Source organism: Mytilus trossulus, chromosome 8, assembly GCF_036588685.1.
Source record: "Mytilus trossulus isolate FHL-02 chromosome 8, PNRI_Mtr1.1.1.hap1, whole genome shotgun sequence".
NCBI classification, from domain to species: Eukaryota; Metazoa; Mollusca; class Bivalvia; order Mytilida; family Mytilidae; genus Mytilus; species Mytilus trossulus.
The window spans coordinates 15847889-15872244 of NC_086380.1; the positions used below are offsets into that span (position 1 = coordinate 15847889).

General features: G+C 30.8%; 1 protein-coding gene across 4 annotated transcripts in view; it reads right to left on the reverse strand.

Annotated features, from left to right (window-relative positions):
- The window catches only part of LOC134680603 (uncharacterized), a 32224-nt gene that overhangs the window by 2668 nt on the left and 5200 nt on the right, over window positions 1-24356 (reverse strand). Inside the window, exons 1-5 of one of the 4 annotated variants that reach the window (XM_063539708.1) lie at window positions 12250-12295; window positions 9854-9951; window positions 8480-8606; window positions 5447-5616; window positions 3509-3698 (exon numbers count right to left, since the gene is read on the reverse strand). In XM_063539708.1, coding sequence (XP_063395778.1) covers window positions 3509-3698; window positions 5447-5616; window positions 8480-8606; window positions 9854-9951; window positions 12250-12263 — 599 coding nt within the window. In that variant the 5' untranslated portion in view covers window positions 12264-12295. Of the gene's footprint in view, window positions 1-3508; window positions 3699-5446; window positions 5617-8479; window positions 8607-9625; window positions 9804-9853; window positions 9952-12188; window positions 12227-12249; window positions 12296-24356 lie in introns of those variants that run through there. The other 3 variants (XM_063539710.1, XM_063539709.1, XM_063539711.1) reach the window with 3 other exon arrangements.

Consider the following 24356-nt stretch of genomic DNA (forward strand, 5'->3'; position numbering starts at 1 on the left):
TTTAGATAATATTGATCTGGAACATAAACTATTATAAAAGAAGTATGTACAACACATAACACGCAAGTACTAACGTCAACAATATTATTGTATTTTTATCATCATTTGAACAAAATTAATTTACACCATGTTTAACTCTCACTGTTTACTTAAGGTAGTACCTAATACATATACCTTGACTAAACATAAAATAGCTCTTTAAAATTTCATTCTTATAAAATTTTATCAAAAAATGTACTATGACCGGTCGACGAAAATTAATAAAAAAAAAAATTGAACCACATACCTTATCGGAAAAACTTAATTGGATATATAGCAGTTTGACAAACACTGATTAAGATCATTGAGAAGCTTCATATTTCTCTAACAATAGTACGGGATTAAAACGTTCGGCAGATTTATACAGAGTTATCTCCATGTAGTGTGATGTATTACCTTGAGCTAACGATAGAGTCAAGAGTATCGTTTTGTCCTAAAATAATTTCAATCATTGGATAACGTAATGAAACATATATTTAAGAAATAATTCCTTCGTGTCATGCTCTATGCTCATTTTAACATGGGTAGGCATTATATTTGTCGATATTTTACACTGAGCGTTAGCGAGGTGTAAAATGTGGTCAAATATAATGCCTACCCATGTTAAAATGAGCATAGAGCATGACACGAAGGAATTATTTCGATTCTAATAGGACATATACAGTAATTTTATAAGTCGAAGCGTACGAAAATACCGTAAAAATGTTCAAGCTTTTCCCGTTTTTTTTCCCGAGAAGTCTGTGCATTACATTTCATATTTGATAAGTTTAAAAACTATAAGCAGGGTAAATATATGTTGTTTTATAAAAAATATATAACAAAAGTTTATTCCTGCTGCTTAAATGTATACATTTTAAAGGATAACGATGGGAATAACGTTTAAATACACAGCAAGTTCGTGCGCATGTGTCAAACATATTTTTTATGCTCATTAGAACACGGCTTTGTTTACAAAGCGTAATCAGGACGTCATTTTAGAATTATAAGCAGGCAATATCTTATAAGTCAGTCTAATCAAAGAGATTTTAATTTTAATTCCAAGGTCCAGGGAATAAGATGCTTGGGGTAATTCTGTTGTATGTTTTGTTACAATCTAGACACGCGGTCACCTGCTTCATGGATGTCGTCCTTACAATTTTTGATTTCATGACATATAACTAATAAGAAAATGATACCCGAACAAGAGAATCCAAAAATTAAAAAAAGGGACCTTATGAATAAATCTCCCTCAATTCAACTGAAAAATTTTAAAGAAAGAAAAACAAAACTTCAACAAAATTTATGATACTGCGAAGATCTTCATACAGTACTACCCGTGACTTTATCTTATTAATGGTGACCATAACAAATATGTTCACCATGGTGGCCCTATATGTTCATCATCATACCCCCTGTTGCTTTTTTTTAATACACAAGGTATTAATCAAAAACTAGTCAAGGATAAAGGGAAATCTTGAAAACATTGAAGTGTTAAATTATATAAATTACAGGTTATGTGTCTCAGGTAAAATATGTATGTGTTTGTCAAATTTAATAACTGTGATTATGACAAGAAATTAAAAAATAAAATGAAATGAAACTAGTTGAAAAAAACAGCTTAATAAAAAAATTATTGTCTCATGACTATTAGTTGTAATATTATACCTTTTAACTAATTTTTAATCAATTAAAAGTTATTTTTTATATTTAAAGTCTATTTTTTGGTAAGTAAAAAAAAATGAATATCATTTTCAAATATAACTGCATTTACAATACCTGCCTTTTTCTATTGACAAGGTCATGAAGGTGTTTCTCAATTATTTTTTTTAAAATCAAAATGGTTTATTATTGTATATAGACAGCATTCGACATTGTTTAACATATGTTTAAGATTGTCTTTAGGACTTATGCTAAATAAAATTTAAGCAATTCATTATTTCTCTAAATATTGAATAAAATATAAATATTATAAATATTCATTACAGCAAAATTTGATAATATTTTTATTGTCATATGATATTTTAGACATGATCCATGTTTTAGAGGTTAAGCATTTCTTTTACTTTTTTGTTTCAAGGTAAGCCACATTATTATGAGAAGGTAAATAATTTTCCAAAAAAATATCTTATTTAGATGTTTTGTTTATTCCAAAATCAAGGAATAGGTGTTCTTCATTGACCGATAAGTGGCAATTTACACATTCTATCCTTTTCAGGAGTTTTATACATGTTATATTGTCCACTATTTTCTATTTTTAAATTATGACCAAAAATTCTCTACCTATTGACACAATAAAGTTAACAGTATTAATCGTAAGTTTTTATTCTTAGATTTTTCTTTAAATTAATTTTTATTAAGGTCTTTAAAAGTCTTAATTCATTTTATTCCCTGCAATTATTAATTTTATCTAAAAGGCCTAGGTTGAGTGAAATATTCTTTGCAAATGTATACCAAGAATATGTATCATGCCAGTCCAGCACTATCTACAATATAATACACAAGGAAAACAATAATTAATTAATAGACAATAAAAGTGTCACCATCTTTAGAAGTGCACTTTATATTTGAAAGAAATTAACCAACGTGAAGATAATATATTAAGTTTCAAGACAATTTCTTTAAATAATTTATTTTCATAAGATTTACTGTAAGAACATTTTTCATTATGATTAGCATTTTTAATGAACATTTATCAAAATTTGATGATAACTAGGTGGGAATTTGGAAAATAAGTCTTTTCAATGATTGTTTGTGCACAACTCTTGTTTAAAGATTTGAAAAAAGTTTAGATAAACAAAATTAGTTGTTTTCCTAAACCATAATGATACTTGTAGTTTTCCTGAGTAGTATTAGACATGTTAGATGTTATCATATACATTTATATAAACCTTAAAATTATTAAAAGTTTGTGTATTTCAAATGCTAATCAATAACTTTATCTTTGACATTTTGCCATTTCTCCTCAAGATTCTTACCAAGAAGAAATTAAAAGAATAAGGAACAAAAAAGTACTGAAAAAACAAATGCACAAATATAAAAAATCTAAATAAGATTAAATACAAAAAAATAATAATAAATATATTCTATTCTACAATCTCAAAAAAAGGTGAAATGTCAATTTTAAAAGAAACCTGAGTTACCTGTACAAGTAAATATTAATGTACCCTACCAGCTGAAAACTTCAACCCTGATTGATTTTTACAGGTAACATAATTAGATAAAACAACAACCTATGTTTTATGACCCCCAATAAATGGCCAACATCTCAAGATTGAATACCCCAATAAATGTTCACCATTGGATGTTGATCATGCAAGAGGGTGGACATAACTAAGAGAACGTCACAGGTTGTACGGTACCTTTTTGAAAGTTAATCTTTTATAATTTTATAATCTTTAATGATTTAATTTTGACAAATTCAAAAAAAATCTCGACACGTAAACATAGCAATTAAAACAAAACGTATTTGAAAATGAAACAAGAGACTTACCCTAAAAAGAGACATGGTCCCCAAGATGTAGTGTTAAGTTTAACGCCAGCATTTAAATACTCCTCAAGTACTTTTAAAATCCTTCCAGGACCAAAATAATGTCTTGAAAATCCAAAATATTGAAACCTTTTAATGGGATCAATGATTGCACGACTGTGTTGAAGTCCCTGGAATCTGTTAATGTCCACTCCTTCAATAGAACACACCACATACATGACATATGCTTTACAGGAATGTTGAAAAATATTTAAACGAGAATATCAAATTATTAAATATAGGGAATATAGCTGTTTTGTAGTAATTGTATACAGAGATAACTTTGCAAAGAATTATGGATCAATATAGAGGTAGATACAATTTAAAGAGAGGCCACAGCTACCATAGGTACATTCAAACTCGTGTGTCGAAAATACACTGACAACGCCATGGCTAAAAAGAAAAGACCACCTACAACAGTACACAATACACAACATAGTGTATGCGTAACGCTTATTTTTATGCCACAATCAATTCTGTTCCCATGGATACGAGGTCGTACAACTGAAATATCAACTAAGACATTAGACCATTGTTTATTATATAGTTAAATATGATTTCCTGGTTGATTATAGGGATAGAATGATCTATTGAAAGTGGGCTAACACTTTTTGACAGGTATTCACACATTTTTTTTATTACAATTTATATACACGACTGTCATTCGATTTGCTGCTTATTGATAATCTTTCCCAACAATTACTTGGGTACTTCACTCTATTTTGAAAGTGTGTGTGTGTCATTATTTGCACTAAATATTCAGCTTCCAATTATTTAGTCACAAACTTTAATAACAATACTTTGCTAGTCTTGCCTAGATTTAAGTGTTACAAACCTGAATGATGAAACCATAAGTCTAATCAAAGGTACCAGGCTTATAACTTAATATGACAGACGCGCATTTCGTCTTCATAATACACATCAGTGACGCAGATCAAAATAGCTCGAACGCCAATCAAGTACAAATTTTAAGAGCATTACAGACCCAATATTCCAAAAATATGTGCCAAATACGGCTTAGGTAATCTATGCCTGGGTTAAGAAAATGCTTTAAATAATTCATACTTTTGCAAACAGTAAATTTACAAAAATTACCATATCGTTGATATTCATGTCAACACTGACGTGCTGACTACTGAGCTGGCGGTACCCTCGGGGAAGAACGTCTACCAGCAGCGTCACCGATCCAATCTAGTAACGCGGACAAATCTTGTGTAAAACTTTTGAAATGCAATGGACACTTGGATAAACATAATATATTCAAATGAATGAATTATACTAAGAATGCTCTTTTTTTTTTATATCTAACATTGCCATAAAAGTGCAAGGTTTAACTAGCCACAAAACAAGGTTCAACACACCTTTGTTTTTCTTAAAATGTCCTTTACCAAGTCAGGAAAATGGCAATTGTTATATTATAGTTCGTTTCTGTGTTTGTTGCATTTTAGTGTTGTGTTTTTGTTGTTTCGTTGTTCTCCTCTTATATTTGCGTTTCCCGCAGTTTTAGTTTGTAACCCGGATTCGTATTTTTCTCAATCGATTTATGAGTTTCGAGCAGCGCTATACTACTGCTGCCTTTATTTATCTCAATCATTTTCCAAAACCTAATGGTATAATTTACTTTAATGACAAAAGAAATAGTTGCCTACGTTATATCTACGTTAACAAAGAAGTAAAATAAAAAAACAATTCCCAGTAAAATTTCAAACTAATCAAATGGCAAAATCAGTAGCTTAAATAGATCGGATGAATAACAACTGCCATATTCCTGACTTGGTACAGGCATTTTCTGCAATACAAAATAGTGTTTAACAAACGATAGATATAAGGTTCAAATGAAATATCTAAATTCATAAGCCAAAAACAAACAGACTACCCCAACCTCCACATTATATCACATACCTGCTTCTATAAGAAGTTTCACAATTTCAACACTACTGTTATTTGCAGCATAGAATATGGGAAGCACACTGTTTTCATTGTTTCCATATTGATTTTGATATCCTCTGGCGACTAAATTTACATCTGCACCTTTCTTTATCAGTTCCTTAACAAGTTTAACATCATCATTCCTGTAATTTAAGTTCAATAAGATGTAAACTATAATTTCTTAAGGTTCAAGAAATAATTAAGGAGTCTAATTACGTTTTTTGTTTTTAACTTTTGGTCATCTTTTTTTGGTTTCTCTTCTTTGGTTTTAATATAAATAAAGACGTTAAAAATTCCCGTCTTTATATTGGTTAAATGTGCACTTTTTGCATGCTTGCATCTTATAAACCTATTGAATTTGAAATTAAGGATATTACAGAAACTTGAAAGTCTGCTTTATGTCTATATCTTTATGTAACTTCAAACTAGAATTTATCACAAACGAGATGATTTAAACTTTTCAAATTGTTTACCTTCCATTCCTCAGTTGTAATGTTCTGTGTCCAATCGCGTTGCGTTCATGTGTCAATTGATACGATACAATGTTGTATTGTGACACCATTTGGACTTCATATGTGGAACAAATGTCACGCCAGAACAATTGTTTGTTACACTTACATAACAACAACTACGATATGTCTCAACTTTTTAACGACATGTTTACCCGGTAGGAGCTCTCTAACTGGCAGAATATTTTTACATTTCCTCAATGTGACATTTTGACTGAGGATGGATTTTCTTGCAGCTAATCATGAATATCAAAAAGTGTTCACCCTTTCCGACGCAGTGGAGTTATCTAAGGTTAAGTTTTTACCTTGATTAGTCTCTTTTAATTTTAAATGAGATATAAACATCGGTAAAAAGTAAAATAGCAAAACATACTGAATCCCGAGTAAAATTCAAAACAGAAATTCCTATATCAAATGGCAAAATCAGAAGCTCAAACTCAATAAACGAATGCAAAACAACTGTCGTATTCATGACTTGGTACAAATATTTCCTTATGTAGAAAATGATTGAAATTGTTAACTACAGTCGCCTTTATTTCAGACCTGTGAGTTTTATTATCGATTTTTAAGACGCTTATGCCTATTCAATGTACACCCAGTACACTTCCCTTCAGAATCAGAAGTCAAATATTTTTTTCTTTGACCTAAATAACTACATTCGTTTGTGATATTGTATAATTGAAGCTGCTGAAATGATGGGAGTGTTTCTCGTTTCTCGTTTTTTTTTTAATAAAAATTAGACCCTTGATTTTCCCGTTTGAAGGTTTTAAAATAGTAATTTTTGGGGCCCTTTATAGCTTGCTGATCAGTGTGAACCAAGGCTCCGTGTTGAAGGTCGTACTTTGACCTCTTATAGTTTCCATTCTTAAATTGTGACTTGGATAAAGAATCGTCTCACTGTCACTCATGCCACATCGTCTTATATCTTATAAGTCGATAATCGTTTATCAGTTTGAATGTCCTGCATTTTGAATTTTAGATTTTAACAGTTGTATACTTGTAGCTAAACTAGCGTCAACTAAGTATCAACATAAACAGTATACCAATTCATAAATAATGTCAAAATAAGTCATTTTCTGACAAAATGAAACTACTGAGTTTGATGACAAATGGAATGCTATTTCCGATGGTGATGTTTTGGTTAAGTTTATATGGATGCATGCATATCAAGAAATGCTCATTCTGTCGACGTACCGGTCGCACTTCTTTTGTTTTTGTTGATAAGAATATCAGTAAACTACTGCTGCTTCAATTTGATAACATCTACTTCATATGTACAACGAACTACAAATTCCAAACTCAAAGGAGAACTAAAAATGGGGTAAATTTATGAAACAAGACTAAACAAATGCTCGACTATATCAACCAACGGATGTAGAAATGGGTAGCACTTTGAAAATACAGCTGTTTCACAAAACACGCCTCTTTTGGAAAGATATATAATATCCATATTTTTTTCGTTTTGTTTACGTACTGCAGGTTCTCAGATATGATTTCAATGTTACATCTCCCAGACACATAAGATGGAAATGTTACCAGTAAATATTAACACGCATAGCGGTCAAATTACAATAAAGTCAAGGTTGAGGAGTACAGAACTTTAGTATAAGTTTAAACTCTTAGAAGTTCGGGGCATATAAACAATCAGAATATGCTGCACAGCCCTATATTTTGAACTTAGAACAATCATAAGTGTATTTTCAATTCAAGGATATACTAGTAATTGTTTTCCAAAATTCAAAGTACAAGTGGTACAGTTTTAGCCATTTAGCCGTTCCTATGGGAAAATACAGTGCCGATATTTACAGAAATGTCACATACTTGATAAAAAAAGAGAACATGTATTAATTTACCAAATCTAGTTTATTATCAGAATGAAATTTACTCAAATATAAAATTATATGAATATTGTGAAATCCTTGACTTTTACTGTGAAGACTCAGCATATATTCACAGTTAACAATATGCATAGTATATCTAAGGCTCTATTTGCAAAGTAAACTCATAATATATTCTCATTTGTAATTTTAATTGTTGACCAGTGTTATATTTACTCTTTTGCAGTCAATGAAACTCATAGACCATTGTTGCTTATTGCTTTGCTGTTTGGGTATTAGTTTTGTGCTGTTGAGAACCACAACATATGCCTTTACGCCTGATTTATGTTTCTTATCACTGCGGCATAAATCAATACACTTAAACTATAGATACCAAAATACTTCAACAAAACTTACATTAGGGGTAGTAGGTTACATAAAGTTAGTATCAGTTTAAACTTTAGAATTTCCAAGTATATGCACGTGAAAATATGCCGCACAGCCCTATATTTTGACATTTGAAACAAATAGTAGTGCATAAAAACTATTCATCCCAATATATATTTTGTTTTAAAACCTCATAGTAAAAGTGGGACAGTTTTAGTTGTAAAAGGAGTTCCTATAAGAAATTGCATTGTCGATATTTACCGAAATGCAACCTGTATCCAATTATTACTTACAAACAAGCTATTATTAATGCTGTTAGTTCTACAGGTTCTGTCCATCGATCAACTGTATAACTATGACGACGTTTCGATTTTTTCTCTTCATACATAATAATTTTCTGATCAACATTATCGCTGCTTGCTGTAAATACAGTAGAATCAATTATAAATCATTCATAGTATCCCTAATTATGAATTTTTAGAAAATCCCCTCTTAAAATCTCATCGAAGAAACGATACAATATTAAATAATCTGCAAATCAAAATGTAAGTGATTTGTGATATGACTCTTATAATTCATAATGACCTATATTATTTAAATGTTAATTATTTCAAACTTGTTGGTTCTGTTTTGTTGTGGTATATCTTATTTGTTTAATAGATTATTACATTTTACAGCATGTTACTGTACGACTGTCAAAGCTTCGGCGCTCACATCTATGTTGATCGAACCCCGCTTCGTTCTGAATGTACATAGCCAAAGCAAGGAGCCTGCAATTAAGAGGTTGTAGTGTGTTGCAATATATCATTTTGATTTGTATTTGATATTTGTGTGCACATATAGATTGTTAGTTTTGTACTTTTCTAGATTGAATTCTTTTACATTTATAATGTTGAGGTCTTTATAATGTAATATGCGTTATTTTGCTCAGTGTTGAAGGTTGTAAGATGGTCATAATTTACTAACTTCTACGTCATTTTGTCACTTTTGGAGAGATGACTAATCATATTCAGAAAAAAAATGCGGGCGTGAAAAATGTAATATCACAAAATTCATGGGATTCTGACCAGATGTTCCAACCATGTAAGCATCGGAAATGCCTTAATAATTTAAGAGTAATTTACAGTTTAAAGCATGGCAGAGTCAGGAGTTTATATGTTGAAAAACTCAGAATAAGAAAACCTTTGTTGGTAATACAAAAGAAGATGTGATATGATTGCCAATGAGACATCTCTCCACAAGACACCAAAATGTAACAAAAATTAACAACTATAGGTCACCGTACGGCCTTCATCAATGAGCAAAGCCCATACCGCATAGTCAGTTAAAGAAGGCCGCGAAATGACAATGTAAAACAATTCAAATGAGAAAACTAACGGCCTTATGTATGTACCAAAATGAACGAAAAACAAATATGTAACACATAAACATACGACAACCTCTGAATTACATGCTCCTGGCTTGGGACAGGCACACACATACAGAATGTGGCGGGGTTGAAGTTCGGTTCACTACCTTGGAAAAATAAATGAGATTTCAATTAAAACAATTATAACTATTAAATTTGGAATTCGATAGATGTAATATCATAATATTTTTGTGTATCATGTAGATATAACAGAAAGTTATGAAAAAGAAACCAATACACATCTGATTTTGTATCTTACAAATTTTCCAGGCTGTTTCTAAAGCTGTATCGTTAGAACATGTTACTCCCTCAGAGTTTGACCAAAGTTGTCCCATATTTACCAGAAGTATGTTTTTCCTGAAAAAAAAGAAATAACAACAACAGATTTTAGTTCCAGTACACGCAGTAAAGCGAGAAACAAACAACCTTTTGTACTTAACAGTCATAGATTCTAAACTGGCATGGCACTGTTGCACTTAAACCAAATTCAAAGGGGATAAATTAACTTCTTCTTATAAATCTTATGATGGTATGATACTAAATCCCTCAATGGGAGGAATTGTGCTTGATTTTCAAACGATGAAGATATATTCGTTCAATCAGATTAATTGTGGTCTGGAGCTGGCATGTCAGTAACTGCTAGTAGTCCTTTGATTATTGAATGTATCATTGTCATTTTACCTAGCTTCCTTTGTTACGTATTCTGACATTGGACTCGAACTTCTTTTAAACTGAGTTTGACTCTGCGTATTGCTGTGTGTTTGTTTTTTTTCTACAATGGCTATATATAAATATAGGGGGAGGGTTGACTTATCACTAAACATGTTTAATCCCGCCGCATTTTTGCGCCTGTCCCAAGTCAGGAGACTCTTTGTTAATTTTGTTTGATTTTTAATCTTAGTTCAATCATACGTTTTATATGTTATATATTATAACGTCCGTTTTCACTTTTACTAAAAATAAAACTGAGAATGGAAATGGGGAATGTGTCAAAGAGACAACAACCCGACCAAAGAGCGCACATGTTTGTTAAGGCGCCTGCTGAAACACGCCTTCGGGTGCATGATTTTCACGCTGTGTTGAAGACCAATTGGTGGCCTTCGGCTGTTTTCTGCTCTTTGGTCGTGTAGTAAAGTTATCTTTTTGGCACATCCTCATTTTCATCCTCATTTTTATTATCAATTTTGATTCATCTACTCTTATAACATGTATGATTAAAGGAGAAATACTTTCGCTCTTCTTAGGCTACACTGCTTTGTGAAAAATAATCTTCTGTGATACACGATCTTTGCATATGAGAACTAAAAATAACAAAAGTGTATTGCGCAAGTCTTTTACAACAACAGTTCACGTGAAAACAGTGCTAAAGTCGTCGCGTGTTACATAGTTTTAACTGCTAGATCACGTCTACCATAAATTATCTGATTTTCGCGGATACTTTAATATGCGTGTAGCCTTTTCCAGCCCATTTCGCGGCGATTTAATTTCGCGATTCTCAAATTTACTTGATATAGTAAAAAAAAAATTTCACGTGAACTGTTGTTGTGAAAAGACTTGCGCAATACACTTTTGTTAATTTTCTACCCAGAAAAGTCGCGAAAATAAATAGCTCGCAAAACGTAATTGGTTTATAGTATTGACATGTTAACCATCAGGTGCAGGATTTATGAAAGGGGGAGCGTAATTCCTGAAATTGGAATGTAAATTGACGACCTTTAAAAGAGCATGGGAAACGTTTTGTTTGACTATTATGCTAAAATGAATAATTTTCGAATGAAAGAGGTATGCCCTCTATGCACCCTCACGAATCCGCTACTGATCACTATGTGTCACACTATTTTTGTTGAAAATTAGTTTTTGCCTTTTCCCCAATTGATTTTTTTCCGTATTTTTCATGTTAGTACCTTTTATAACCGAGAAAACGGTATGGATATTTCTAATTGTCAAAGATCTTTTGATTGCCTATAAATGCTAGCAATCCACTTTATTTGGACTCTGGTGGATAGTTGTCTCTTTGTCTATCATACCACATCTCATTTTTGTATATAGTCAATTGACAAACAGTTTGGAGGTAAGCTAGCTGTCAAACCATGTTTAACCCATCATTTTTTTCGTGAAAAATCCTGTACTATATTAGGAATATGAGTTGTTTTTTAGTACTTCAATCGGTTTTCTCAGTTAGTATATTTTGACTGTCCCCCTTTTTTTATTATTAACCTTGGAGTTCGTTGTTTTGTTTTATTATTTAGGAGATAACTGTATTGTATTTTAAGCTCCGATGACATCAATTAGGGATTCGAACGTCACAAATTAGGTTTACTGACGACGCGTTAGCGGAGACAGAAAAGGGTATTTGCGACCATCAAATCCCCAATTGCTGCCGTCTGAGCTAAAAATACAATATTGTTATTTCCATTCTAATGAAACTGACAGAAACGTCAAAACATGTAATTTTATCTGTCATATGCCGTCTGCGCTTGCGCGTACGTCCCATAGCATCAATTGTCAATTGATGCCATGTAATATAGTGACGTTATCCAATCAAATTGAACGTTACAAACGTTGTTGCATTAGAATTTCAAATGTCCGCTTACCTAAATAATGAGTTATCCTGCAGATTGGCAAGTGCTTGCTGTAAAATGTAAGAATACATACCTAGTATCCGTCATATGATAAACACAATGATGATGAATGAAATTGAACACATGTAATAATAAACACAAGATGTGTATTTCATGTCTATTTTTAGATTAGACAGGTATGTCCGAACAGTCACAACGGCAGGAACACTTAAATTATAATTCTGCTTTTAGAAACAACAAAGACGGCTTACAAATCTATTACGGGGAATTCTTTGTAGCTTTTCTTCCACACTATATCCTAGTCGCACAGGCACTTGTCTCTGAACAAATTACTTTATATCTTTATATTTTAAAATATATTATGTACTTGTTTTTAGAGACAAGTACCTCCACAAAGTCATTTTGATAAAGAAACTGTCGAATTTTCGAAATCTCTTTTATAAGGTGTATATTCTTTGTATACATATGATAAAAACGTCTTACCAGATAATAACCTTGATTAAAAAAAAATTGTTCAACTGTGAGAATATAACAGATATAAAACATTTAAAACCAGAAACTAACCAGATGCTCCGCCCGGTCGGGGCAAGTATGGACACAACATTCAAGCTGTATTCAGCTCTAAATTTGGATCGTGATTAAATAGTTGACACAGCATAGGTTTCTGACACAGAATGAATTTGTTCTAATGAACTTAAAATTTTTGTTTTGTCTTTGAGCAATTCACTATGCTGTTGAATATTAATCCTCTCAAACAAAAAAATTAAGAAATTTTCTTTTTATTTATGAAATCTGAAATGAGAAAAATTGAAACCCCCCGACCTATTTTTTTTTTCACATTCCCCTTTTCCTTATTCCAAAACTGATCTCAATTCAAATTTCTAATGGAGTTTGCAACAATAACTACTTATTTAAATACATCATAAAATATCAAGATGTAAAAAAAGTGTTTGTTATAACTGAATGGTAAAGATTGCTTTAATTTATCAGTTGGTAGTAAAAGTGAATATACATTGTATATTGTATAAAACAATGATTTAAGTTGATTCATTAACTATTCTGGACAAAGAAAGATAACTCCAATTACAAAATTTCTTGCTATTGCACAATATTGTGCAATTAAATATTTCTTGCTATTGCGCAATACTGTGCAATTTAAAATACTTCCTATTGCACAATACTATGCAATTGAAGATTTCTTGCTATTGCGCATTACTGTGCAATTTAAAATTTCTTGCTATTGCACAATACTTAATATAATAATTTTGGATCCTGATTTGGACCAACTTGAAAACTGGGCCCATTATCTAAAATAAAAATAAAAAGTACATGTTTAGATTCAGCGTATCAAAGAAGCCCAAGAATTCAATTTTTGTTTAATCAAACTTAGTTTAATTTTGGACCCTTTGGACTTTAATGTAGACCAATTTAATACGGGACCAAAAATTAAGAATCTACATACACAGTTAGATTCGGCATATAAAAGAACCCCAAATATTTAATTTTTGATGAAATCAAACACATTTTAATTTTGGACCCCGATTTGGACCAACTTGAAAACTGGGCCAATAATAAAAAAAAATCTAAGTACATTTTTAGATTCAGCATAACAAAGAACCCAAAGGATTCAATTTTTGTTAAAATCAAACTTAGTTTAATTTTGGATCCCCTGGACCTTAATGTAGACCCATTTGAAAACGGGACCAAAAATTAAGAATCTACATACACGGTTAGATTCGGCAACCCAATTATTTAATTTTAGATCTATGTTTAATGTTGGACCCTTTGGGCCCCTTTTTCCTAAACTCTTTGGACCAAAACTCCTAAAATCAATACCAACCTTCCTTTTTGGTTATAAACCTTGTGTTAAAATTTCATAGATTTCTATTTACTTATACTAAAGTTATGTTGCCAAAACCAAGAAAAATGCTTATTTGGGCCCCTTTTTGTCCCCTAATTCCTAAACTGTTTGGACCTGAACTCCCAAAATAAATCCAAATCTTCTTTTTGTGGTTGTAGAACTTGTGTTTAAATTTCATTGATTTCTTTTTACTAATACTAAAGTTATTGTGCGAAAATCAAGAATAATGCTTATTTGGGCCTTTTTTTGGTCCCTAATTCCTAAACTATTAGAACCAAAACTCCAAAAATCAATCCCAACCTTTCTTTTGTAGTCATAAACCTTGTGTCAAAATTTCATAGATTTCTATTTACTTAAACTAAAGGTATAGTGCGAAAACCAAGAAAATGCTTATTTTGGCCCTTTTTGGCCCCTTATTCCTAAACTGGTGGGACCAAAACTTCCAAAATCAATCCCAACCTGTCTTTTGTGGTCATAAACCTTGTGTTAAAATTTCATAGATTACTATTCACTTTCCCTTAAGTTAGAGTGCGAAAACTAAAAGTATTCGGACAACGACGACGACGCAGACGACGACGCGAACGTGAAAACAATATACGACCAAAAAAAAATTAATTTTTGCGGTCGTATAAAAATGAAATAAAATACCTTATAAAGCTTAATAAATATAAAATGAATAAAATCGACGAGAGTAGCAATCTTTTTCTGTATTAAAAAATAGACCTTCACTTGAAGCAAATTCTTACATATTGTTTCATGATTTTTTTATCAGGAATTTTGTACAAAAATTTGCAAAATTGATCATGGTCTTGAAATAAAACATGATAGTTACATTAATATTTAATGAGAACAGAGACTGTGCAAAACTTGTAAAGTCTTCAGAAGAAACAATTTCAGACAAAATATATTTAATGATGTATAATTAGATGATGAACATTTCATTCATTTCCCTGATGAGCAAATTTATCTTAAATACTACACCCTGCTTTCTTGAAACATGTAAGAATTGTTTTTTTTTATTTAAGGTCATTAGAACTGCAGATGTCACATCGAACATGGCTTTTGAATATTGTAATATGGAAAATCTATCACATATTTTTTTGGTATTCGGTTTTGTTATTATTTTGATGTTTATTGGTTGTTTAAATTTACATTGCCAAAAAAATTACTTTAAAGGTTTATTGACAATAAAAGTTATTTTACTTTTGGAATTAGAAAGAATGCTTATTTATTGAGAGGTTTGAATTTTTCGAAAAACTAAGGGTTTTCTTATCCCAGGCATAGATTACCTTAGCCGTATTTGGCACAACCTTTTGGAATTTTGGATCCTCAATGCTCTTCAACTTTGTAATTATTTGGTTTATAACTATTTGGATATGAGCGTCACTGATGAGTCTTATGCAGACGAAACGCGCGTCTGGCGTACTAAATTATAATTCTGGTACCTTTGATAACTATTTACTTATTGATAACGCTGCTAGTATAATTAGTTTGTACTTGTTGATTTTAATTATTTGTTTCTAGTTATTAAGGTTTTCTATCAAATAACATTTTGAAGTTTGAAACACGAATTAAGTGGCTGTTTTATTTCGTTTGTGCATAAAATTCCATGAGCTGATTGATCAAACACTTTCAGCCAATCAGAAGACGTGTTACATCCAAAATTATATTATTAACTACTAGTATTGAACAAAATGTTGTTTTAACGAATGAAACTAAGTAAGAGCTGTGCCTTTTTTCAGTCGGATATTACATTGATTTAAATTTGGCAGTGACAGGGTATTTGACATAATAAAGAAGTAGATAGGTTTGTTGTTACACTTATACGTTTTAAATAATAATAAAAACATGAAGCAATTGATCAGGACAAAATTGAAATAAAATCGTTACAAAGTTCGATTAATGCAATTCAGATTTGTTCATATTGTATGTAACAATGTACAATCTCTTCGATTGTTTACATACCTGGGAAAATATATTTCATCTAGGAGAACAGAAACTCTTAATTGAACTATAAAATTACCAAGAATCCTATAGATTAACGAATACATACATATTCAACAAAGGATAACACAAGTGTAATGATAAAAATACGACGTAATATATGTATATTGTACATATCATTTATATTTATAAACTAACAGTAATGTCCGTGTGATCAGCTATTAAAGGCGGAAATGTATGCACTCGATATCAGAGGTTGGTTCGTTCTTCGTTATTCGATAATTTACACTTGATATCCAACCAGCCGGAACAATATTCAAAATGTCTTAAAAAAAAATTATAAAACAGTAGATATTCAAAATTATTTTACCTTTTTGTTACGACTAAGTTTTCGAGCAAGCCGATTTGCTCATTGACTTGAAGTGATCATTACAATTTAAAACTATGTTCACGTTGGGCTCTTGTCAGGCAAGATACATAAACATCATAGTATAAGTGATTGGAAATGATAATTATTATGGCGATCATAAAAATTCAAATGAAAACACATAATCATGAACAACATAAGATAATATTAGTCTTTAGTCGGTCGATTTGATACAAAATAGATATTAAATTTATAACGAAAAAATAAACAAGTAACATAGATTCATCTTGAGTAGGAGTCAACATGACCAGTAAATATCAGAGATGAACTTATCACGACAATGGAGAGGTTATCAAGAAGTGATAATTTAGAACCAGCTTCAAATACATGCTTATTTTTCAAAAATAGTGGTTTTCCTCATGTCTTATACACATCAGTAAGGGGGTTAGTTACTCTGCAAGATTCACCAAAGGACGATACTCTAGACCTCATAAATGGAAAATTCTAAAATGTAAGAGAAAATTTCATCTGAGATCTAGGCTCGAACATGACGAATTCAAAAAGGAAATACTTCGATAGATGTGTTTGTGTCAATTCCATCAAAACGCTTTTCATTCTTACTAAATATGTATAATTTTTAGAATGATTTCTCATCTTCATTTTTCATTTACCATATCAGGTTATTTGTTTGGGTTTGATTCTTTAAAGTTCTTGCAAAAATTAGTTATCACTGATATTACATCTTTTCGTTGTTCTGATAGACTCACAATTGAAAAGAAAATATTTTATCTTCGATCGAATTACTGCACCATCTTTAAAATACCTATTGTGTCGAGAAGTGGTATTACATCTACCTCTCTCTATATGTAAGTGGTTAGGAGAATTCTTGTTAGAAGTTATCTTTCTCAAACAATAGCAAGATATTGTTTGCAACCAAAGTTACATTGAAATGTAACATATGTACAAATTATCCCTTTGAATAGTTATTGAATTATTTTGCCAAAATACAAATTGGCAATTCTAAGTTTTCTGTTTTCAATTTGTTTGCCCCTGTCAGACTGAGGATGTTATATGAATATTGATAATTGAAATAGGTTCCACGACATGTACCATAACGCTTTATTTTGCTGATACAATTTCTTAACTTCTTAAGATATGTAGATAGTACGATTATAATGCTCATTGCTAAAACCATACGAAATAAAATGATAGCAATTATAAGTATAATTTCTTAAGCGATCTTTTAAGTAATAGCTGTCAATTGATGAGTAGCAATTAAAGCAAACTAATGAATGAGATATAACGAGTCCAGAACCAATTCTATATATACCAATACATATTCTTAGTATTTGACTTTATTTCATAATCTATTTTGTTCAATTCAATATTTTATCATAAATATTTGTTGTTTTTTAAGGTGTTTCGGTTAAGGTTTAACTACCAAGGCTTTTCCTCATCAGGTATCCCAAGCCTCTAACTAATAAAATAATCAGTTTCAAAGTAAAGTTCAAAGCATCCATACGCATAGAATTTAAAAATTCTGCATACCGGGATACGACACCTGGTAACTTTGTATTGATGTATTGTATTCTAAATTAAATCAGTTTATGATTTGATATAACTATTGTCTTTTATGTTGTGATTTATCCTATAACTTGGTTTATCCTATAATTTGGAGGATGTAAGTAGATCCTTCAAGTTTTTGTGTCTTTTATATGCTATGATCGGAGGTTTTGGAAACATGGTTTTTGTGCTAGCATTTTGTTCAATTAGGTGCCAATGTTTTTTTATTGCTTTATTTAGTCCATTGAAGGAAGGATTAAATTTGCTGGCTAAAACTAATGGAGGCATTGCTCTTTTGTTTTTAAGCTTGTACCTTAGACAATCTTTTCTTTCCTTATGAAGTGCATTTGTTATAATGGGGTTGATATCTTTTTCCGAGTATCCCCTTTGGAGAAGTTTTGTTTTAAAAGTTTCAATTTCTTTTAGTGTATCTTTTTTGTTATTTGATGATCTCATAAAACGCAATATTTCCGCAGTAATAAATCCATTGAACACCGATGATGGGTGAGCTGACGTTCGTTCAAGATACTGAAAGTTATCAGTAGGTTTACGGTATAGTTTTACGTCTAATATATTATGATTAAGGAATCTGTTTCCTTTAAAAATTGTGACGTCAAGGAATTGAATGCTAGATTGTGATATTTCATGCGTAAATTTTATCAACGGGTGTATATTATTAGCAATGTTAAATAATTCAGTAAGATTATTTTGACTAGAATTAAAAAGAATGAATCCATCATCTCTGTATATAGATAACAGTGCTAAGTTATCTTTAAAAGGAAATATATCAAGAATATTCGTTATAATCTCGAACATTCTTAAATCAGCCAGGGATGGGCTCATTGGGGCTCCCATTGGGATTCCACATGTCTGCCTGAATATCAAGTTATTAAATTCAAATTCATTATTGCATAGAATGAATTGAAGTATTCGTAAATAGTCCTTTTTTGGTGGTAGAGGTATTTCATGTTTATTACGACATATTTTGTACCATGCTCTGTCAACTGCTTGCAGTATTTCATCGTGAGTTAAGGAATTGTACATACTCGTAATATCAAAAGTGCACATAATTATGTCATCCGGTGCCCTTATTTGTTCTATTTTGTTGATAAATGAGGTCGTGTCCTGTGTATAAGTCCATAATTGGCTAACTACCGGTTTTAGGAAGTGGTCTATAAATTGACCAATTTTTTCAATTGGACTATTGCATAATGATACAACTGGTCTCCCAGGAATATCTATATTTTTAAGGAAATCTTTGTTAGTTTTGAGTTTTTCTCTATCTTCATGGTTAATTTTGTGAATTTTTGGCAACATATAGAGTCGTCCCACTCGTATATTGGCATTATTGGCTAGGTATTTATATGTTATATCGTCGATATATTCTTTCTTGTGTAGTTGTTTGATCATTTTTTGAATAGTTTCGGATATTTTGTTCGTATTAAATTCATGAATTTGCTCATAGCATATACTGTTGTTCAGGAAATTCAGTGTTTGTTTAATATATAGATTTTTATCCAGAACAACAGTAGATGAATTTTTGTCAGCTTTCTTAATAATTATATTATTATTTGAACGTAAGGTTTTGAGTGCCGCTCTCTCATGTTTAGAAAGATTATTTCTAACTTTGTTTATTTTAAGTCTGCATATTTCCATCTTTGTGGCAAATAGATAATTTTCTATTGTGTTGTTTGCTAAAGAGGGTTTAAATCCCGATTTGATTCTAAAAGGATGATTGGTGTCCGCATTAGTTTTATCACTAAAGTGATATTTGCATCGCATTTTTCTACCTAGTTCGTCAATATCTCGTAAGAGATTTTGTTTAATGTATTTTACATCTGGACTGGGAATAAATTTTAATCCCTTTGCAAGAACTAATATTTCATAGTTTGTGAGATTCTCCCGTGAAAACACTTCTATATAGTTTAAAGCTTTTTTTACATTTTCATGAAAGTGTTTTGTGCGTTTAAGATGGCCTTTGTTATTATTATGTATACGGAGTTTACTTTTGTATTTTACTAATCGTTTTTTCTTATCCCTTTTTCTGAGAGATCTTTTTCTGTTACTCATAGTAATTTATTTGTATAAAAAAATTTTTGTGACAAAACTATTTTGTTTGTTTGTATAATTATTTCAACTCTAATTGAGAGATGAAATGAATATATATGAAATTCAACTCTATTTGAGAGATGAAATGTATTTTATTAATTCTACTCTATTTGAGAGATGAATTGATTTGTATTTTGTTTAAATCTATTTCAAAAATTATACATTGTATATGTAACCTCTGTTGAAGTGTTTGTTCACTTCTGCGGCAATCAATGTGTACTGCAAATATACACCAAGAATTACCACGTGCATACATTAGTCTAAGACTTAGATTATGATTGGATATTCCAATGTTCCCACGTCACTCGTAACAAGCAACAAAGTTCGTCATTTGTATTCTCAATCTGATTGGTTGTTTCGTAATTAGTGTAGATCAGTTACTACGTCATCGAGCCATCTAACTCTGGTCATATGTGTGTATTTTATTAGATAATGATTTAACACTTAATTGTTATTAAACTAGTAAGATAAAATATAATGCTAATTAAATTCCTTTATATAAATAAGTAATGCTTTAGACAATACTATTAAATTACGATATTAATATTATCATTCTAAAAATAAATAGAGGTAATTGTGAGACAGATATAATCTATTCATGTAAAGATAAGGGTTGTTGATGAAATTGCACTGTTTGCCCTTGCGTAGTCATGTGTATAATTTATTGATAACAATCCTGCTACGTGTGTATGATACCTGTAAAGTTATGTGATTTTTTTTGAAGATGTTGTAGATAATCCATATACGAACGAACTATAATTTATAGAATATTTGTACCTAGATAGTACGATTATAATGCTCATTGCTAAAACCATACGAAATAAAATGATAGCAATTATAAGTATAATTTCTTAAGCGATCTTTTAAGTAATAGCTGTCAATTGATGAGTAGCAATTAAAGCAAACTAATGAATGAGATATAACGAGTCCAGAACCAATCCTATATATACCAATACATATTCTTAGTATTTGACTTTATTTCATAATCTATTTTGTTCAATTCAATATTTTATCATAAATATTTGTTGTTTTTTAAGGTGTTTCGGTTAAGGTTTAACTACCAAGGCTTTTCCTCATCAGGTATCCCAAGCCTCTAACTAATAAAATAATCAGTTTCAAAGTAAAGTTCAAAGCATCCATACGCATAGAATTTAAAAATTCTGCATACCGGGATACGACACCTGGTAACTTTGTATTGATGTATTGTATTCTAAATTAAATCAGTTTATGATTTGATATAACTATTGTCTTTTATGTTGTGATTTATCCTATAACTTGGTTTATCCTATAATTTGGAGGATGTAAGTAGATCCTTCAAGTTTTTGTGTCTTTTATATGCTATGATCGGAGGTTTTGGAAACATGGTTTTTGTGCTATCATTTTGTTCAATTAGGTGCCAATGTTTTTTTATTGCTTTATTTAGTCCATTGAAGGAAGGATTAAATTTGCTGGCTAAAACTAATGGAGGCATTGCTCTTTTGTTTTTAAGCTTGTACCTTAGACAATCTTTTCTTTCCTTATGAAGTGCATTTGTTATAATGGGGTTGATATCTTTTTCCGAGTATCCCCTTTGGAGAAGTTTTGTTTTAAAAGTTTCAATTTCTTTTAGTGTATCTTTTTTGTTATTTGATGATCTCATAAAACGCAATATTTCCGCAGTAATAAATCCATTGAACACCGATGATGGGTGAGCTGACGTTCGTTCAAGATACTGAAAGATATCAGTAGGTTTACGGTATAGTTTTACGTCTAATATATTATGATTAAGGAATCTGTTTCCTTTAAAAATTGTGACGTCAAGGAATTGAATGCTAGATTGTGATATTTCATGCGTAAATTTTATCAACGGGTGTATATTATTAGCAATGTTAAATAATTCAGTAAGATTATCTTGACTAGAATTAAAAAGAATGAATCCATCATCTCTGTATATAGATAACAGTGCTAAGTTATCTTTAAAAGGAAATATATCAAGAATATTCGTTATAATCTCGAACATTCTTAAATCAGCCAGGGATGGGCTCATTGGGGCTCCCATTGGGATTCCACATGTCTGCCTGAATATCAAGTTATTAAATTCAAATTCATTATTGCATAGAATGAATTGAAGTATTCGTAAGAAGTCCTTTTTTGGTGGTAGAGGTATTTCATGTTTATTACGACATATTTTGTACCATGCTCTGTCAACTGCTTGCAGTATTTCATCGTGAGTTAAGGAATTGTACATACTCGTAATATCAAAAGTGCACATAATTATGTCATCCGGTGCCCTTATTTGTTCTATTTTGTTGATAAATGAGGTCGTGTCCTGTGTATAAGTCCATAATTGGCTAACTACCGGTTTTAGGAAGTGGTCTATAAATTGACCAATTTTTTCAATTGGACTATTGCATAATGATACAATTGGTCTCCCAGGAATATCTATATTTTTAAGGAAATCTTTGTTAGTTTTGATTTTTTCTCTATCTTCATGGTTAATTTTGTGAATTTTTGGCAACATATAGAGTCGTTCCACTCAAAAAGGAAATACTTCGATAGATGTGTTTGTGTCAATTCCATCAAAACGCTTTTTATTCTTACTAAATATGTATAATTTTTAGAATGATTTCTCATCTTCATTTTTCATTTACCATATCAGGTTATTTGTTTGGGTTTGATTCTTTAAAGTTCTTGCAAAAATTAGTTATCACTGATATTACATCTTTTCGTTGTTCTGATAGACTCACAATTGAAAAGAAAATATTTTATCTTCGATCGAATTACTGCACCATCTTTAAAATACCTATTGTGTCGAGAAGTGGTATTACATCTACCTCTCTCTATATGTAAGTGGTTAGGAGAATTCTTGTTAGAAGTTATCTTTCTCAAACAATAGCAAGATATTGTTTGCAACCAAAGTTACATTGAAATGTAACATATGTACAAATTATCCCTTTGAATAGTTATTGAATTATTTTGCCAAAATACAAATTGGCAATTCTAAGTTTTCTGTTTTCAATTTGTTTGCCCCTGTCAGACTGAGGATGTTATATGAATATTGATAATTGAAATAGGTTCCACGACATGTACCATAACGCTTTATTTTGCTGATACAATTTCTTAACTTCTTAAGATATGCTTTAGGAAATTAGTACTAGATTTTTCACCCCTGTAATAGTATTAAATTATTTCATTTTTTTAATATATTGTTAGTCTTCCAAACGCCGTAAAACTTAAAGAGAACAGCAAGTACCTCCTTTTAAACATCGAGAATACATGATTCTTTATACTGTGCCACTGTAAAGGATCCAGATATGTTTAAGATTTAGTTTTTGCCATTTGCATGTATTCCATTTAGAATTTTCCACGGAGTTCGGTATTTTTGTTTCTTTTATTTTTTTACACTATTTAGTTAGTAAATTTTCAGCAGGTAAGTTTAAGTTAAGACTTTGATAGTTTTCAAAAAAATAATCCCATTCTGAATTTAGCAGGCAATTGATTAATTAAAGCAAATCATTTTTCGCAATTGTATAAAATGATAGGTTTGATTTTGTGATCAAATACATGAATGTTTCTTTTAACTAATGGATGGAAACACTTTGACAGCTTAAAATATTCTTTTATAGCCCAGAAGTACAATAATATATTTTGATATTTATCGTATTAATATAGTAGTACCAGTAGTTCATTTACTAGAAAAATTCGGCAATTGGCTATTAAAAATAAAATGGAGTTTAAACAAATGAAACAAGGTAGGGGAAGTGATTTTTAATAGGTTATTTGTTACAATTTTATATGTTAAAAACAACGTGGTGGCTATTTGTCCGGCTAGCCGGACGAATAGTGCTAGGGCTATTTGTCCGACCATGGAATTGCGCATGTTATATCATGCGCGTTCGGACGCGGATGTAATATTATCTTCAGTAGCACCAAGGGGGCGCGTGTAATCTGATCACTGATATTCAATTCTAAGATTGCTGAAAACAGTGATATCAATATTTGTGATAAAATCTCTCACCTTTCACTCAAAATATGGATAACTTTAAGGCAAGGGGTCTATAATTCTCTTTGGCAGCTATACAGACATAATAATTTTGTACCTTTTTCAGCTAGACAAAATTATTTACGCTAACTTAAAATGCACTGCGAGTCAAACACTACCCAAATTTGTTTTACACGTAATTTCTTCTCTCTTCTTATATTAAGAATATAGGATATTTTATGATTTTTTTCGATGTATTTTTTATCCACATTGGACTATATACTGGTACGAAGAAAACAATTTCACTTTCTAGTAACAAGATTAAGCCCTAACACTTAAGGTTACAAACATGTGTTACCCTCTGGTGCTGCTTAA